The 18,743-nt window shown below is 46.6% G+C and overlaps 1 protein-coding gene across 5 annotated transcripts in view; it reads left to right on the forward strand.

The window, feature by feature from the left end:
* kif17 (kinesin family member 17) overlaps positions 1-18,743 on the forward strand; it is a 147,051-nt gene that overhangs the window by 102,760 nt on the left and 25,548 nt on the right. For 4 of the 5 annotated variants that reach the window (XR_005463737.1, XR_005463734.1, XR_005463735.1 and 1 more), the window contains exons 9-12: positions 5,174-5,349; positions 6,603-6,831; positions 8,702-8,960; positions 15,655-15,726. Coding sequence is in view for 1 of the 5 variants with exons in the window: in XM_038821752.1 (XP_038677680.1) it covers positions 5,174-5,349; positions 6,603-6,831; positions 8,702-8,960; positions 15,655-15,693 (703 nt within the window). In the remaining 4 variants the exon portion in view is untranslated. The remainder of the gene's footprint in view (positions 1-5,173; positions 5,350-6,602; positions 6,832-8,701; positions 8,961-15,654; positions 15,727-18,743) is intronic. The other variant, XM_038821752.1, reaches the window with a different exon arrangement.

The raw sequence follows: 18,743 nt of genomic DNA on the forward strand, positions 1-18,743 counted from the left end.
GAGCCGCCAAGAGCAGTAATGATCTGCTTACATAAGTTCTGCATGAAGGAGAAGGTATTAAGCTGGGTGATGCAGAAGCATGTGGTGCTGTGGGATGGTACTGCGGTTCGAATCTACCAGGACTTGACGGTGGAGTTGGCAAAAAGACGAGCGCCGTTTGGGAGAGTGAAGGCGGCATTGTACAAGAAGAGGGTGCGATTTTGGTATGGTGTACCCGGCGAAGTTGAGGGTAACATATAACACCAAAGACTTTTATTCTGAGACAGCGGAGGCGGCTGAGGCGTTCGTGCGGGCAGAAGGCTTGGGACAGACGTGAGGAGAGGAACTGGAAAAGAGACTGTGGACTATGTTTGAGCAGCTGGAAAATGTATAAATGCTACAACTTTCTTTTTACTGATGTGTATTCAAATTTACTTCTCTTTGCATTGTTACAGAGTTCAAGTTAATGGTGGGTTGATTGGCGTTCTGTGTTGCGACGGTTAAATGTTATGTTAGTGAATTGTATGGGTTGGATTGTTGGTTTTGTTTTGTTTTTTCTTTCTCTGGGACTGGGGGGAAGGCGACGATATATCTTGGCGGGGGGAGCCACCCGTGCCAGCTAACTAAAGTCAGCTAGTGAATGGAGGTGAGGTGAGAGGAGCGCTGCGGACGTTGGAGCCTGGATAGCAGGCTTCAATGGGCCTACAAGGCGAGGGGGAGGGGGAGGGATGGATGTTGGGAGATGTTGTTTCAGTGGGAAATGTAGGGAGGGTTTGAAGCGACCATCAATTCACTAAAGACACGAGAGGAAGTAAACTGTGGCTTTAATCGACTTACAACTGAGCCTGCCTGCGACCAGAAGAACTGAGGGCAGACTCACAAGACCGCAGCACTTTATACTTCTGGTAGTGGGAGGGGCCATGGGTGGAGCCACGGGTGGAGCCCTGTACAAGCTCCTCATCTCCCCCTGTGGGCAGAGCCGCGCAACGGCTCACAGACGGAGCCCACAGGGACACAGTGATACACAGTGTGAATTATGCATTATACATTCACCACAGGGTTCTTGGGAGGGGGGGCGAAGGGATTCAATGTTAACAATGGACAGGGGTGGGTCAGGCTTATGGGGCAGGGCCCGATGGTATGATGGTGGATAAGAAAGATGGGGGGGGGGGTGAGAGACCCCCAGTAAGGATAGTCACGTGGAACGTGAGAGGGCTAGGAAGTCCGGTCAAGAGGTCAAGGGTGCCTGCGCATCTTAAAAGTTTGAAAGCCGATGTGGCAATGCCGCGCAGGAGACTCACTTGAGGGTGAAGGACCAGGTGAGACTTTAAAAAGTCTGGGTTAGTTAAGTGTTTCACTCTGGATTTGATGGAAGGGCTCGAGGGATAGCGGTGTTGGTCAGCAAAAGGGTACGCTTCCAGATGGAGAAGATGGTGGCAGATCGGAGGGTAGATATGTGTTTGTGGCAGAGGCGCTGGAGGGGAGATTAGTGGCGCTGTTAAGTGTATACGGTCCCAATTGGGACGATGTGGGATTCGCGAAGAAGGTGTTTGGGGCCATTCCTGACTTGGACACACATGAACTGATTGTGGAGGGGGGGGGGGGGGGGGGGGGGGGGAGACTGGAACTTGGTACAGGAGCCAAGGTTGGACAGATCACGGCTGCGCTCACTGGCCCCATCAGGGGGGGGGAGAAGGCGCTGGCTGGGCTAATGGTGGAGATGGGAGGAGTGGATCCTTGGAGGTTCCTGCACCCAAGGGAATGGGAGTACTTGTTTTTCTCAGCAGTCCATAAGGTATACTCGCGGATCGACTTTTTTGTGGTGGGAAAGGCTTTGCTGGTTGGAGTCAAGTGGTTGGAATACTCTGCAATTGCAGTCTCAGATCGTGCTCCGCATTGGGTGGATATGGTACTGGAGAAGGGGGTAGTGCAGAGGCCGGGGTGGAAACTGGATGTGGGGCTTTTGGGGAACCAAGTGTTCTGTGAGAAAATTGAAAAGGTAATGAAGGAATATGTAGGTTTCGACTGTACAGGTGAGATGTCGAAGGCAGTTGTCTGGGAGGCTCTAAAGGCGGTGGTGAGGGGTGAGGTAATTTTGTTTAAGGCCAGGGTGGACAAAGAGGAGAGGTTAGAGCGCCAGAGGGTAATAGATGAGATGTTAGAGGTAGATAGGAGCTATGCAGAAGATGGGGACCCAGCGAAGCTGGAAAAGAGGAAGGAACTACAGGCGAGCTTCGACCGACTGTCCACCAGGAAGGCGGTGCGCCAACTGAGACGAGCAAGGGGTGCAGTTTATGAACATGGAAATAAGCAGGTCAGCTCCGGAGGGAGGCAGCGGCAAGAGAAATTCTTCAGGTGAGGGATAGGGCAGGGAAGTTGTTGGTGGCTTCGGAGCTGATTAACAAGGTTTTTGAGAAGTTTTATGAGAGGTTGTACAGGTCAGAGCCACCCGGGGTAGACCGTGAGATGCAGGAATTTCTAGATGGGTTGGAGTACCCGAGGCTAGCGGAGGGGGACAGGGCTACATTAGAAGGAGCAATAGTGGAGCAGTATATAAAGGATGCGATTGGGAGGATGCAGTCGGGGAAGGTGGCAGGGCCGGATGGGTTTCCGGTGGAATATTATAAAAAATTCAAAGATAAGTTGGCACGCCTGATGGCGGGGATGTTTGAAGAGGCGATAGTGAAGGGGGTGCTGCCACAAACCTTGGGGCAGGCATCGATTTCACTGTTGCTAAAAAAAGATAAGGATCCGACAGAGTGTGGGTCGTATAGGCCCATATCACTTCTGAATGTGAATGCAAAAGTATTGGCAAAGGTACTGGCGGGTAGGCTGGAGGAGTGCCTCCCGAAGGTGATAGGTGAGGATCAGATGGGGTTCGTGAAAGAGAGGCAGCTGTTTTCGAACATTAAGTGGGTTTTGAACGTCGTTATGTCACCGGCGGAAGGGAAGGAAACAGAGGTGGTTGTGGCCTTGGACGCCGAGAAGGCATTTGACCGGGTAGAATGGGGGTACCTGATGGCAGTTCTGGAGCGGTTTGGGATTGGACAAAGATTTGTGAACTGGGTAAAGCTACTATATAAGGAGCTGAAGGCGAGTGTCCGCACAAACAATATCAGCTCAAGATACTTTTCTCTCCACCGTGGGACGAGGCAGGGATGTCCTATGTCCCCCCTGCTCTTTGCATTTGCGATTGAGCTGTTGGCCATCGCATTAAGAAGTTCTGGAGCATGGGAAGGAATAGTGCGGGGGGATGGGATAGAGCATAGGGTGTCCTTATATGCCGACGACTTGCTGCTGTATGTGTCGGAACAGAGTGCGTCGATAGGAGGAATATTGGAGTTACTGCGAGTATTTGGGTCTTTCTCGGGGCACAAGCTGAACCTGGACAAGAGTGAATATTTTGTGGTGTCTCGGCCGGGGGCGGGGGCAGGGGTGGGAGGGCTGCCATTCCGTAGGGCAGGGACTACCTTTAGGTATCTGGGGGTGCAGGTTACCCGGGAGTGGGGGAGGCTTCGCAGGTACAACATCACTAGTTTGGTGGGGAGAGTGAAAGCCGATCTGGCAAGATGGGATGGTCTTCCTCTGTCACTGGCGGGTCGGGTACAGGCGGTTAAAATGAATGTGTTGCCGCGATTTCTGTTTATTTTTCAATGCCTACCAATTTTCCTGCCAGAGGCTTTTTTCAGGGAGAATGGGGGAAGGATTACCTCGTTCATATGGGGAGGGAAGGTGGCCAGAGTGAGAAAGGGGAAGGCAGGCAGGGGGTTTGGGTCTCCCGAACCTGATGTACTACTGCTGGGCGGCGAATGTGGAGAAGGTGCGGAGCTGGGTCAGAGGGGTTGATTCCCAGTGGGTCAGAATGGAGGAGAGTTTGTGCAGGTGGTCGGGACTGAAAGCACTAGCAACAGCGCCGCTCCCGATAGCTCGGAGAGTTTGTGCAGGTGGTCGGGACTGAAAGCACTAGCAACAGCGCCGCTCCCGAAATACTCGGAGTCCGGTAATAATAGTTTCATTGAAAATCTGGAGGCAGTTTCGCCAACACTTCGGGTGGTCAAGGGAAATGCCGATTCGGGGGAAACCACATATTTGAGCATAGGAAGTGGGATGGAAGTTTTCGGAAATGGGAAGAGAAGGGGATTAAGACGCTAAAAGATTTTGTTTCTTCGGGGTCGGTTTGCAGGATTGAGGGAGCTGGAAGCGAAATATGGGCTGGAGCAGGGGGAAATGTTTAGATACATCCAGGTTTGGGATTTTGCCAAGGAGGAGATACAGAGCTTCCCGGAGGAACCGGCATCCACATTGCTGGAGGAGGTGCTGATGACAAGGGGACTGGAGAAGGGGGTAGTGTCAGCAGTGTACGGAGCTATTTTGGAAGAGGATAAGGCACCACTGGAAGGGATCAAAGCAAAGTGGTAGGACGAGCTGGGAGAGGTTATAGAGGAGGGGGTCTGGTGTGAGGTGCACTGGAGAGTGAATGCCTCCACTTCATGTGCGAGGTTGGGGCTGATACAGCTGAAGGTGGTATACAGAGCACACCTCACGAGGGCGAGGATGAGCCGAATACTTGACCCTTGAGAAGGTTACGTTTGAACTGAGGGGAAGCACGGAGGCAATCTACAAGTCATGGGCATTATTTATTATGCACTTTCAAGAACTGGATGACATCGAACATTAGTTGGGGGGTATGGGTGGGAGGGTTGGGGGGAAGGGGGACTGTGTATATTAAGGATGACTATGAGTAATCCCTGATTCCTTTTTGTTATTTGTTTATGTAAACATGCGGGCTGATGTTTGGGGGTTGGTGGGAGGATGGGATTGTTGTCATTGTTATGGGGATTGACATATCTGTTGATGATTATTTATTGTTGGTGGGTGTAAATTCGGGAGAAAATGTGAAAAAGGAGAATACAAATATTTTTTTTAAAAACAGTGACTGGAACCAATATGCCTATTAGCAATTCATAAAGAAAGCAAAGAATTTGTCATACATGTGCCCCTATCTGTCCTTAACACTTTAATGTTAATAAGTTACCTATTACCTACAAATAAAATTAGCTCGCAATATGTATTTTAATACATATGTGTGTATTTTTAAAAATTAATGTTATTATTCATTGTGGAAATTGCTGAATTACTTGACAAATGATACATGTTTCTTTCAAAATTTAATTTTCTTGTTGAATGTTTCAAGTTAATTGAAGCGGAGCCTGAAATAGCCATGCAGGACAGCAACAAGAAAATTACACCAATTAATGAAGAGCAAAGCTCTCCATTAGATCTGCAACTGCTCAAGGAAGAAATCACAGCTGGATGTTCTCCAGCTGGTTCATCACCCACCACCTTAGATCAGGAGGAAGTACTTGCAAGGTCTGCTTCATAAATATGTCTTTGTTACCACAAATAATATATACTACTTTTAATAAATATGCCTGTTATTTATTTCATATTTAATTATTTATAGGAACAAAACCCCTGCAAGTTCCCCTCCAAGTCTCACACCATTCTTACTTGGAACTATATCACCGTTCCTTCATTGTTGTCGGGTGAAATTCCTGGAACTCCCTTCCTAAAAGCTTTGTGAGTGTGCATACGCTATACGGACCGTATTGGTTCAAAACTCCGGTTCACCACCACTTTTTCTAGTACAATTGGGGATGGGAAATAAATGTTGGCCCAGCCAGTGGTGCCCAATCCCATGAGCAAATGCAAAAAAAATTGCACATGTAAGATGACTCAGGTCATGTGTGTGTGTGTTTTCAATTCCTTGCCTGAGGCAAGGCACATCACCTGCTGTCAACGCATCTCAGAAAATTGCAGTGGTGTGTGTGTCTCTTTAAATATCACTTAAAGGTATATTACTGTGCTAGCGGAAGATCAGAACTCTAACTTTATTCATGAGAAAGTCCTTAACTTGCAGATGTCATGTTTCCAGTATTTCAGTTCCTGGAGAGTTTTATGTATATTTAAAAATGCAGCCTAAGATGTGCTGTAATTTCTGAAATGTATAATACAAAAAAATACATTAGAAGTGTTTTCTCGTGTATCAGCCAGTCTCCTGCCAAAATTACAGCTGGAAACCCAACGGAATTTCAGAACACACATGTATTGCCTTGCTCACGTTCACATTTTACAATCAATTAACAACTGTGACTTCATTTCAAAAGTAGCAAACAAATTGCATTTATCCATAAGCAGTAATAGAGATAAGTTAGTTAATCTGCTTTCATTAATGTTTCTTTGAGTCCTGTATGTTGACCATGGCACTGAGAACGCCCTGCATTTCTTCAAATAGTGCATGAGATCTTTTACATTCACCTGGTCAGGCAGATGGTTCAACATGTTATCCTAAGGTTGATATTTCTAACAATGTGGCACTCTTAGTTTATACTAATCCTTATACTTTTCAACTCATGCCCAACCTGACATTTAATAGTTTTAATGGCTCCCATGGCTCACTGACTGGCCTGATGTAAATGAGGCTGCTATCTCTAACTCGCAGCTGCCTCTTCATCACGGGTACAAACAACTGATTGCTGTGCTCCATTAGTTCGTCACCCAAAAAACCAAATTCAATTTGAATGTGAAGACCAATTAGTAATACTTTCTATTGTTTATTGTAGGTTGAAGATGTTGGAGAATGAGGTTGTAGGTGGAGAGCAAGCCAAAAATACAGAGCTGAAGGAGAAACGAAAACGGCGGAAGAAGTATGCTGATGAACGAAAGAATCAACTTGCAGAAGCACTGAAGCACACAGACAGAGATGATCCTGCTATCTTGATCAATGTGTACGAATCTATTCAGGATGAAGTTCGAGCAAAAAGCAAAAATATAGAAAACCTGCAGAGAAAGGTCCTGCTTTTTCTTTGTAGTTCCCTCTTACGCTTTCATTTTTCACAGACACTTGCCTGTACATGATAGCAGGACTGATTAATAAAATGTTGAAAATCAAAAAGAAAGGAATGGAAAGCTCACTGAGAGTAAAAGCTTTTCATCTAGCCAAGGAAGCAGTTGTGCTCTTTCAGTATTCAGAGCCTTCCCAGCCTGTGAATTTCACAGAAGGTTCACTCCTCACTGTGCTCTTGCCTTGCTGACCCTTAGCTTTCAGAGCACTGCTCCTTTCTCAGATTCGCCTGAGGAAGGAGCTATGCTCCGAAAGCTAGTGATTTGAAACAAACCTGTTGGACTTTAACCTGGTGTTGTTACACTTCTTACTGTGCTCACCCCAGTCCAACGCCGGCATCTCCTCATCATTGCTGACCCTGGCAAGTTCTACTTGTGCTGGCTGTTAATCCAGAATGCTGGATTAAATGTGATTTTCTCTTAACAGCTGGTTCAAATGTTGACCTCCCAACCCTATCAGAAGGGAGTATCATTAAAATTCTGCCCATGATGGTGTACAGTTTATGATAAATTTACTCGGTGATGTAATTGACAAACTAACAAATGCTACTCTATTAGAAGTGAAACCCCTCCCCATTTTCTATGGGCACAATGTCTAATAGAAGCATCCTTAATCCTGAAACCAAGGATTAAACCTCTAGATCTTCACAGGTTATGTGTGTAAACACAGTAATTTTGCATAAAGCGAGATTCCAAACAGCAAATCAATAAATGATGAGATGATTGTTTTTGCTGATGTAGCTTGAGGAAGGAATGCTGACCAAGATACCGAGAGCTTTTCATGCACTTTCAAATAATAATAATAATCTTTATTAGTGTCACAAGTAGTCTTACATTAACTCTTGTGATGAAGTTACTGTGAAAATCCCCTAGTCGCCATACTCCGGTGCCTGTTGTGGCACACCGAGAGAGAATTCAGAATGTCCAGTTTATCCAACAAGCACGTCTTTCGGGACTTGTGGGTGGAAACTGGAGCGCCCAGAGGAAACCCACGCAGACACAGGGAGACAGTGCAGACTCCGCACAGACAGCGACCCAAGCCAGGAATCAAACCCGTGTCCCTGGCGCTGTGAGGCAGCAGTGCTAACCACTGAGCCGCCCTAGTACGTTAGGATCTGTTATGTTCACTTGAACAAGAAGAAAGGTTCTCAGTTTAATACTCCATCTGAAATGTGTTTTTTGACGTTATGAATTGAAGAAATTCCATTACAAAGAATATTTTCTTTTTACTTGAAAAAGGTTGGGGGGGGGGGGGAGTTCCCTGGGGGGTGGGGTGGGTCTGGGTCTTTATATTAGTTGCCAAGAAATTTGAAGTGGCTTTAATTCTTCTGACTTTTTCTGGTTAACTATTTGTGGAACACAGCCAGAACCATCCAAATTTTACGATTTAAATCACATTTTCAGGTGGTTCCCAGTGCAGGTCAATTGCCCTGTGGAAGTTTGCACTTCTAGGCAATTGCCATGTAAACCCTTACCTGGGAAGTTCTGAGAAAGATTCCTCAGTGCATCTTTGCAGTTCTACCCCAAATCCGACGCTGGGAAGCTCAGAAGTTATGGCTCATTGTTTATGCTTCACATGAACCTCTTCCCACCTTACTTTATCTCATCCTATCAACATATACCTGAAATTCCTTTCTCCCTAACTTACTTACCTAGCTTCCTCTTAAGTGCAACTATATGTAGCTAACTTCCACATTTACATCACAGTTTGAGTAAAAGATTTTATTTCCCCTGAATTACTTCCTGGATTTATTAGTGACTGTCTTATATTTATGGACAGATTTGTTTGTTAATCTGTTTATCATTTATCTTGCTTAAGCTCAAAGTTGCAGAGATAGAAATCTCTGATCTCCAATCTGAATTTGAATTTGAGCGTATCGACTATCTGTCCACTATAAGGAAGCAAGAACGGGAAAACATTCTGCTGCAGCAAGTCCTGGAAAGGGTCCAGCCATTAATCCGACGTGAGTGTAACTACAGTAATATTGACAAAATAAAGCGCGAAAGTGTTTGGGATGAAGAAAGTGGTTGCTGGAAATTACCAGAAGCGGTTCTTCAGAAGATCACTCTTCCCTCTGGTAAGTGATAGTAGACACCTTTAGCTAGAGAACCTTTCTATTTCTAATGCTCACTCAAAAACATGCCAGTATCTCCAGAGACAATGGTGTGAAACATCTTTCAGTGTTTTTACATATGTCTGTGTTTCTAATAAAATGCCATCTGAAGTGAAGGACTTTCAAAGATAATAACAACATTTATCTAGCACCCTTAAGTGGCCTGAGGTACTTAACAGGAGCATTATTAAACAAAATTTGACATTGAGCTGCATAAAAACATTAGGACAAGAAGAAGGTAGGTTGTAAGGAGCACCCTTAAAAGGGATCAGAGGGGCAAAGAGATTTTAGGAAACATTCCAGAGCTTATGGGTTAGGCATGTGAAGGCAACGCCACAAATTATGGCATGATTAAAATTGGGGATGTGCAAGAGGGCAGAATTGGGGGAGCACAGATATCTTGGAGAGTTGTAGGGCTGGAGGAAATTACAAAGAAAAGAAGGAACAAAACTATGAAATGATTTTAAAATGGCCCTGATCTCCCGCTACACTGAGGAGTTCCAGCAAGTGGAGCTTCTTGATGTAGAAAACGGGGCTATGTGCGGTCTCAGCCTCGTGTTCCCCACGCACTCCATGCGGCTAAACACACTTGCTATGGGACTTTGTTCCCATTTAGTTGAATCCTGCCTATGGGCTGGAATTTTCTAGCCATTATCCCTGGTGGGATCTTCTGGTCCCGCCGACGGCAAACCCCCGCCTCAGGTTTCCGGGCCAATGGTGGGCCTCCGTGAAACACGCCACGAGGGTGCATGGAAATTCTGTTTGCAATCAGTGACTGAGAATAAATAGCTCAAAGAGCACATTAATAAACATTAGATGTAACCCTCTGCCAACCTGAGAATCTTAAAAAATCTAGTAATATTTAAAATATATAACTGACTTACATTTCCACAAGCAATCCTTCTGTGTAGAAAGTAGTTATTTTGTTTGTTATTTTGCTACTGATGACATCAATCAAATACCCTTTTGTCTGTGCTCTACTCTATATGCCATCCCTTCTCCCACCATAATGGGGAGGCCTGGGTGGACCACCTCCCCTTGAGCCAATTTATAGCCACATAAGAGCCATCCTGATTTTTGAAGGCTGTTTTAGCATCCTGTGTCTAATGGAGACCCACTACAATGGTAGTCATCCTCTTTCCCTCCTGAACCTGTCCTCCACCTCACTAGGGCCTGCCAGACTAGCCCTGGTGAAACAACCAACTCTCCCTTTAGTCCAACTCCATTGAAAATTGTCATTGGGTCTTGGATGCATTCCCATCAGTGATCATCGCTCCAGGCCAACTGATTGGTATTGGAGCTCAGCCAGGTATTCATAATGAGGCCTTCTGGATACTGTTTTAAACATAAATTCTCAGGTGATCTCATTATGAATGCTTGCATCAGTTGCATGAAAGCCTATATTAATTCTATGACTCACTAATGGACCAGCTCAGCACGGGTCTGTTCACGCAGGCTGAAGTGGTGTGTTAGGTTTGAATGATTGTTTTTCTTTCTGTGGTTGTAATAAGTTATTCTTTCTTGGATTTTTTTTTGATGTCTGTATGCTTATTTCAATAAGATTAAGAGGTGTGAAGCAGGGTAAAGCTTCTGTTATTGAAACTGAGTGCATTATTTAACGGAGGCAATGGGGGTCTTACCTACTAGCTGGAGAGTCTGTAGAAGTCCCACATTGCCTTGTTTGGGGAAGGCCACAGAATTAAATGATAATCGGGTACCTAATTGGGGCAGGCAGTGGGCCTTCTCTGGAATCAACAATCTCAAGGGTGGAAATCCCACTTCTCTGAGAACTATCAGCTAATCAGTGTCTGGAAGCTGTTGCATTGCTTGCCAGCGCCACCGAGGCAGTGGTGCTGCTGTCAGTATTGCATACATCTGAGTTCCAGGATTGCTGAGGGGCCCCGGGCTGCAGTTTAACTCATGTCAGGATGGGATTGCAGGATAGGCAATTATGGAGGCATGGCGGAGGAGGGATCAGCGCAAGGGGCAGAAGTTGTCTCTCCACAGGCCCCTCTTTCCAATGCTGAGTCCCTTGATCAAGCCCTGCTTAAACAAGGAACTACCTGGAAGCCTACATGTAACCCCGATAGGGTTTTCTTTTTGGGTCTCCCACAGGGCAACCACCCACCATCTGTGGCAGCAAGATGAGACCCTTAAGTGGGCATTAATTGCCCACTTAAGAGCCCCAATTGGCAGCGGACAGGATGGCCATCCATAAGCCTTCCAGTCCCAGACTTAATCGGGGCAGAATCAGGAAGGTAAAGGAGTCCCCACACGCCACCCTCCTGCCTGGTTACATCCCACTCCACCACCAACTTGCCTCAGGGGAAGATATTAAATGCCACCTCATTAATGGTGTCTGATTGACTCTTTATAAGGGTCTAAAAGTAGCCTTTTTTTCAAAGCCAATTTCTCAAATGATGTTCTTTTCTTCAGCATTTCGGGATTTGCCATTATCACATATTTCATCGGTTCTGTGCATAGTGCACATTCAGCGAATGAGCATGGAGGAAATAGGGGGCTTGGAAGGGGCATGGGAGCTATGAGAGGGTATGGAGGTACCTGGGGCATATGAGGAAACATTAGAGATAGAAGGGAACATGAAGGGAGCATGGGGGATATGAACGGTCATGTGGAGTCAGTGGGGTGAGTGGTTGAGGAGTGAGGACTGGAGGGCCTTCAACCGTTAATATAATTGGGCCGAACCTCTACTGAACCAAAGGTGAGCTTGCTCTCAAAGGGAGCACATGTCGGAGATAGAGGGCTGGATTTTCACTGACGAGACAGGAAGCTCGAGTCTAGGAATTTTCCAACTTGGTAGACCCATCTCCATATAAATGACACCCACAGGGCAGCATGGTGGCGCAATGGTTAGCCCTGCTGCCTTACGGCGCCGAGGTCCCAGGTTCAATCCCGGCTCTGGGTCACTGTCCGTGTGGAATTTGCACATTGGATTGGATTAGATTTGTTTATTGTCACGTGTACCGAGGTACAGTGAAAAGTATTTTTCTGCGAGCTGTTCAACAGATCATTAAGTACATGGGAAGAAAAGGGAAGAAAAGAAAATACATAATAGGGCAACACAAGGTATACAATGTAGCTATATAAGCACCGGCATCGGATGAAGCATACAGGGTGTAGTGTTAATGAGGTCAGTCCATAAGAGGGTCATTTAGGAGTCTGGTAACAGTGGGGAAGAAGTTATTTTTGAGTCTGTTCGTGCGTGTTCTCAGACTTCTGTATCTCCTGCCCGATGGAAGAAGTTGGAAGAGTGTGTAAGCCGGGTGGGAGGGGTCTTTGATTATACTGCCCGCTTTCTCCAGCAGCGGGAGGTGTAGATGGAAGTCAATGGAGTGGGAGGACATGTTCAGTGATGGACTGGGCGGTGGTTCACGACTCTCTGAAGTTTCTTACGGTCCTGGGCCGAGCAGTTGCCATACCAGGCTGTGATGAAGCCAGATAGGATGCTTTCTGTGGTGCATCTGTAAAAGTTGGGAAGGGTTATGTGGACATGCGAATTCCCTTAGTTTCCTGAGGAAATATAGGCGTGTTGTGCTTCTTGATGGTAGCGTCGACTTGGGTGGGACCAGGACAGATTTTTTGAGATAAGCACCCCTGGAATTTGAAACTGCTAACCATCTCCACCTCGGCCCCGTTGATGCTGACAGGAGTGTGTACAGTACTTAGCTTCCTGAAGTCAATGACCAGCTCTTTAGTTTTGCTGTCATTGAGGGAGAGATTGTTGTTGCTGCACCACTCCACTAGGTTCTCAATCTCCCTCCTGTATTCTGACTCGTCGTATTCGACATCTGGCCTACTATGGACGTATCGTCAGAAAACTTGTAGATGGAGTTGGAACCAAATTTTGCCATGCAGTCATGTGTGTACAGGAAGTAGAGTAGTGGGCTAAGTACATAGCTTTGTGGGGCCCCGTTTATGAGGACTATTGTGGAGGAAGTGTTGTTGTTCATTCTTATTGATTGTGGTCTGTTGGTCAGAAAATCGAGGATCCAGTTGCAGAGTGGGGAGCCAAGTCCTAGGTTTTGGAGCTTTGATATGAGCTTGGCTGGGATTATGGTGTTGAAGGCGGAGCTGTAGTCAATAAATAGGAGTCTGATGTAGGAGTCCTTGTTGTCGAGATTCTCTCGGGATTGAGTATAGGGCTAGTGAAATGGCGTCTGCGTGTGGACCAGTTGCGACGGTATGCGAATTGCAGTGGATCAAGGCGTTCTGGGAGTATGGAGGGGATGCACTTCATGATCAACCTCTCGAAGCACTTCATTAAAACTGAAGTCAGGGCCACCAGACGTAGTCATTGAGGCACGTTGCTTGGTTCTTCTTTGGCACCAGTATGATGGTGGTCTTCTTGAAGCAGGTGGGGACCTCGGAGTGGAGGAGGGACAGGTTAAGATGTCCGCGAACACCTCTGCCAGCTGGTCCATGCAGGCTCTGAGTGCATGACCAGGGATCCCGTCCGGGCCCGTCACCTTCCGAGGGTTCACTTTCAGGAAGGCCGATCTGACTTCGGAAGCTGTGATGGTCGGTATGGGTAAGTTATGGGCTGCTGGGGCACTCGACAGCGGATTGTTGGTTACCTGCTCGAACCGAGCATAGAATGCATTGAGTCCATCGGGGTGGAGTGCGGTGCTGCCGGGGATACTGCTCGGCTTCGCTTTGTAGCCCGTTATGTTTTTTAGTCCTTGCCAAAATCGCCGAGAGTTTGTCTGTGACTCTAGCTTGGTTTGAAAGTCTCTCTTGGTATCTCGGATGGCTTTGCAGAGGTCATACCTGGATTTCTTGTATAGGTCAAGGTCGTCTGACTTGAACGCCTCAGATCTATCCTTCAGTAGGGAGTCAATCTCGCGATTGAGCCATGGTTTCCGGTTGAAAGGTTGCTTTCTTTGGAACGCAGTCGTCCACACATTTGCTGATGAAGTCTGTGTCGTCCACACGTTTGCGAGTGGCATACTCATTTAAGTTGGTCGCTGAGTTCTTAAATATGGACCAGTTCACTGTCTCTAAGCAGTCACGTAAGAGCTCTTCTGCTTCCTCGGACCAGCACTGCACAATCTTCTTTATGGATTCTCCCACTGGAGTTTCTGCTTATATGCTGAGAGAAGGAGCACCGTCTTATGGTCTGATTTCCCAAGGTGCGGTCGGGAGATGGAACGGTAGGCGCCCTTGATTTTTGAGTAGCAGTGGTCAAAAGTGTTGTCTCCCCTGGTGGGACAGGAGATGTGCTGGTGTAATTTTGGCAGTACACTCTTGAGGTTGGCCTTGTTGAGGTCTCCGGCCACGGTGAACAAGGCCTCCGGGTGTTCTGTTTCGTAGTTGTTTATAACTGTGTACAGTTCGTCCAGCGCCTTCCTCACTTCTGCCTGGGGTGGGATGTAGACTGCTGTGATAATCCGTGTTTCTCTCCGTGTTTGAGTGGGTTTCGCCCCCACAATCCAAAGATGTGCAGGTAAGGTGGATTGGCCACGCTAAATTGCCCCTTAATTGGAAAAAAATGAATTGGGTATTCTAAATTTATAATAAATAAATAAATAAATGACACCCACAATGCACCAGTTTGGCTGCTGAGAGGTAGAGGCAGGACTGACCTGCAGCCACAAAGATTGGTGAACGTACCGAGGAAGGCTGGTAAGAAGGCTCACCTTAGGTTCTCTGGAACTTATGCCCCAAATTAAAGGTTGTAGGCCCTGTCTCACTCCTCAACAACTCAAGGTGAATGATTCTGAAACTACGCAGATTAGAACTTGTTATGGCTTTTAGGACAGTTTAAAATATTGTGTAATTCAAGAATTATATGGATGATTATTTCCTGTGCTCGTTTGTATCTAATTATAATTTTGTAAGGAAAGATGGGTGGCATGTGGCGCAGTGGTTAGCACTGGGACTGCGGCACTGAGGACCCGGGTTCGAATCCCGGCCCTGGGTCACTGTCCATGTGGAATTTGCACATTCTCCCCATGTCTGTGTGGGTTTCACCCCCACAACCAAAGATGTGCAGGTTAGGTGAATTGGCCACGCTAAATTGTCCCTTAATTGGGAAAAAAAAAATTGGGTACTCTAAAAAAAATTTTTAAACTTATTGTAAGGAGAGTTGTATCTAATTCTAATTATTGCAAAGAGAGTTAACAGCTACATGTTTTTAGCAGGATGAGCAACTCTTGCAGCAGAAGACACGGGATACTCTGGCATGGGAGTCTGTTAGGGTGGGGGGTTGCTGCCAGGGCTGAGAGAGCCTCGGGGGGATTACATGAAAAACAGCATCCCGAATTCATGCAACCTGGGACACGAGGCAGTTTGCTCAATGTGTGTGTGGATGTGTGGTGGTATCTACCCTTTGGGGTGAAAAAGAGAACACAGTGGGAAAACTATGCAATCTGTAATGCTAAAGACCACGATAAAAAGAGTAATTATCAGTCTTGCAACCTTTGATTCCCTCAATGCAACGCAAGAAGCCACAAATTCATGGAGATTCAGGACTGCTTGGAAATGGCTTTATTGCAATAGGGATTGTAATAAGGTTCACACATACACTGCCATATTTGCCAGTGGATCAGAAGTTGAAATGAAATAAGTTAGGATTGGAATAAAGTATCGTTCTTTGCGGTGTACAAGTTATATCTTTAATAATTACCTTTACTTTCAGCTGGCTCTAGTTTAGCACCAACTAAACAGGGGAATGAGAGTCGCTACTAATGAAATTACAGATGGTTCAATGGTAAGTGTTCCGCACAAATTCATTCGAATTCTATACAGACTACCAGAAATTACTGTTCAACTCAACTGAAATTAACTTTGCTTGAAAATTTATAATACTGAACAGGGCTGTAAATTTTGATCGTACAAACTATTATGAGGAGTAAGTTGCAGAATATGGTCTTTAGGCCTGAGCTGATAAGTGGCAAGAAACATTTGTGCTACACAAATTCCAGGCAATTAACGTCTCTAATTACTGCACCCCCTCGGGACTTGCCTCCTTTCAAAGCTTTTCTGGCACCTACAAGGCACAATACAGCAGTGTGATGCCTGCATGAGTGGAGCTCCACAGTGTTCCATAACCAACGTAACTTTGGCAGCAGTGTGTACCAACCATAAGATGCATTGCAGCAACTATCCAAGTCTCCTTTGACAACATTTCTCTAGCAGGTGACCTCTACCATCTAGAAGAATAAGGGCAGCAGGTACATGGAATACCACCGTCTGCAAGCTTCCCTCCAAATTACACACCGTCCTGACTTGGAACTATATCCCCATCTCCTTCATTGTCACTGGTCAAATCTTGGGATTCCCTTCCTGGGAACAGCACTGGGAGAGTTGATTCATACAAGTACTGAAGTGATCTGAAGGGCAATTAGAGATCGGCAATAAAAGATGCCAGAGATATCCATATCTTGTAAATTAATAAATAAAATAAATGTTTGAGTACAGGTTATTTAACAATATGGGGTCTTAGGGAGTGTAAGGTCTGAGCAGTGCTTGTTTCAGTAGTCCTTGGCTAATGAATAGTCATTCAATAGCCAGTTTACGTACACTGTCAGTATTACATAGGTGGAGTACTGAATCAGAAGGTGTGGATTCAAACACGCATGCAAATTGACTGTCACATGTCCCACATGACAAGTATTGCACTTCAAAAGTACTTAAGTGGCAGTAAAGTGCTTTGGGATGCCCTAAAGTGATAAAGTGTGAAATAAATCAATTTCTTTCTTTCTGAATCTAGTAATGTGTTTTCTGCATTTTGGAGGAAAAATTTAAGTTCAAACAAAACTATTAATTGTGGGGTTCATTGTTTACGTAAAAACAAATTTCTTCAACAAAACATGTGGGGAAGAACCTTCTACCCCTTTGCTATGTTTTCTAGGACAGGGTTTTCAAACCGCGAATTGTGACCTGCGGATGGGTCAAGGGCGGGTGACGGGTGGGTTATGGAGCCAGAGAAGATCCCAATGGCCGCAACTGTCTTTTATGAATGCCGGCCACGGACTTCCAGTGACAGCCATGGAGTGAGTGTATGCGTCACGTAGTTACATAGAACATACAGTGCAGCAGGAGGCCATTCGGCCCATTGAGTCTGCACCAACCCACTTAAGCCCTCACTTCTCCCCGTAACACAATAACCCTCCTATCCTTTTTGGTCACCAAGGGCAATTTACCATGAACAATCCACCTAACCTGCACGTCTTTGGACAGTGGGAGGAAACCGGAGCACCCGGAGGGAAAACCCACGCAGACACAGGGAAAACGTGCAGACTCCGCACAGACAGTGACCCAGCGGGGAATCGAACCTGGGACACTGGCGCTACCCTGCTGCCCTAAATGGTCGCCATTTGGCAGCTCCTGTTCGAGGCGGTCTTTTCAGTCCTTTTCCCTTATTGCCGGGCGAATGTTTAGAAGGAAAATGTGCAAGAGTGGTGGAAGAAGACTATACTCCACCGGTGAATGGATTCGTGGACCATATGTGGATTTAGAAGAATGGAGCTGCAAGAGCAAAAAACTCTTTGTGCGACACAGGAAAGATGGTGGAGAGCAAGGGGTCAGCCCTACCCAGCCCAATGGTCAATGGAGCAGTTGGTGGACATTTTGATGAAAGGTTCAGCATCAGAGATGGGAGAGACTCAGGAGGACCTGGCAAAAGTGATAGACCCACTGAGAGCGGGGATCAACCCTGTGGAGCTGAGGTTGGAGACCCAGAGTCAGGCGATGGGGGAGCACAAGGAGCAGCTTACCTCTTTGGCAGCCAAAATTAGGATGTTGAGGGTTACCCAGAAGTGGCTCAAGGAGAAAGTGGAGGACCTGGAGAACCACTTCCAGAGGCAGAATTTGAGAATTGTGAAGATGCCAGAGGGCATTGAGGAAGCGGACGCTGGCTCTTATGTAGCCAAAATGCTGGGAAAGTTGTTGGGGGAAGGGGCCTCTGGCCAGTCCCTGGAGGTTGATGAGGCACATAGGGCACTGATAAGGAATCTGCAGGCGAACAAGCTGTCGAGGGCGATGAAGGTTCCATTGATTCCTGGATAAGGATGAGATTTTGAGTTGGGCCAGACAGACGAGGAGATGTACCTTGGTGGGTAATGAGCTCCGGGTACACCAGGACCTGGGTGCAGAACAGGCCAGGAGGAGAGTGGGATTCAACCGAGTCAAGACTGCCCTGTTTAAGAAAGGGGTGAAGTTCAGCCCACTTCTGGGTGATCCATAATGGTCGTGAGTATTATTTTGGAGCACCGGAGGAGATAATGGAGTTTGTGAGAGACAGTGGACTGGCAGGAGAAGGAAGACATTGAACTTTGGAGGAGGTGTGAGGGGATGTTGGTTCTGTCTGTGCCCTTGTTGTGGGGGGGGGGGGGGGGGGTTTGTTGTTATTGGTGTTATTTTTCTGTTTCTTTGGGGGGACAGAGGAGAACCTCTTTTCACTCGGGCCGTTTTTCTTTCTTGTGGGGTTCTTTGGTGCAATGCTGGAGGATCATGCTGGGTGAGTGCACCTTTTTTCTTATTGTTATTGTTGTTTGCAGCATGGAAGTGCGTGAGCGAGGGGGGAGGGTAAACCAGCTGGGCGGGCGAGTTCACGGGAGGGTGGGGGGGGGGGGGGGGGGGGGGGAGCCCGCAAACCACGTTCATATGTTTTGGTCCTGTCCAAAGCTGGAGGATACTGGAAGGAGGTGTTTAGGATAATTTCTAAAGTGGTGCACGTGAAACTGGATCCGGGCCCTCGGGAGGCCATATTCGGGGTATCGTAAC

This window comes from Scyliorhinus canicula, chromosome 16, assembly GCF_902713615.1.
Source record: "Scyliorhinus canicula chromosome 16, sScyCan1.1, whole genome shotgun sequence".
In the NCBI taxonomy this organism is placed as follows: Eukaryota; Metazoa; Chordata; class Chondrichthyes; order Carcharhiniformes; family Scyliorhinidae; genus Scyliorhinus; species Scyliorhinus canicula.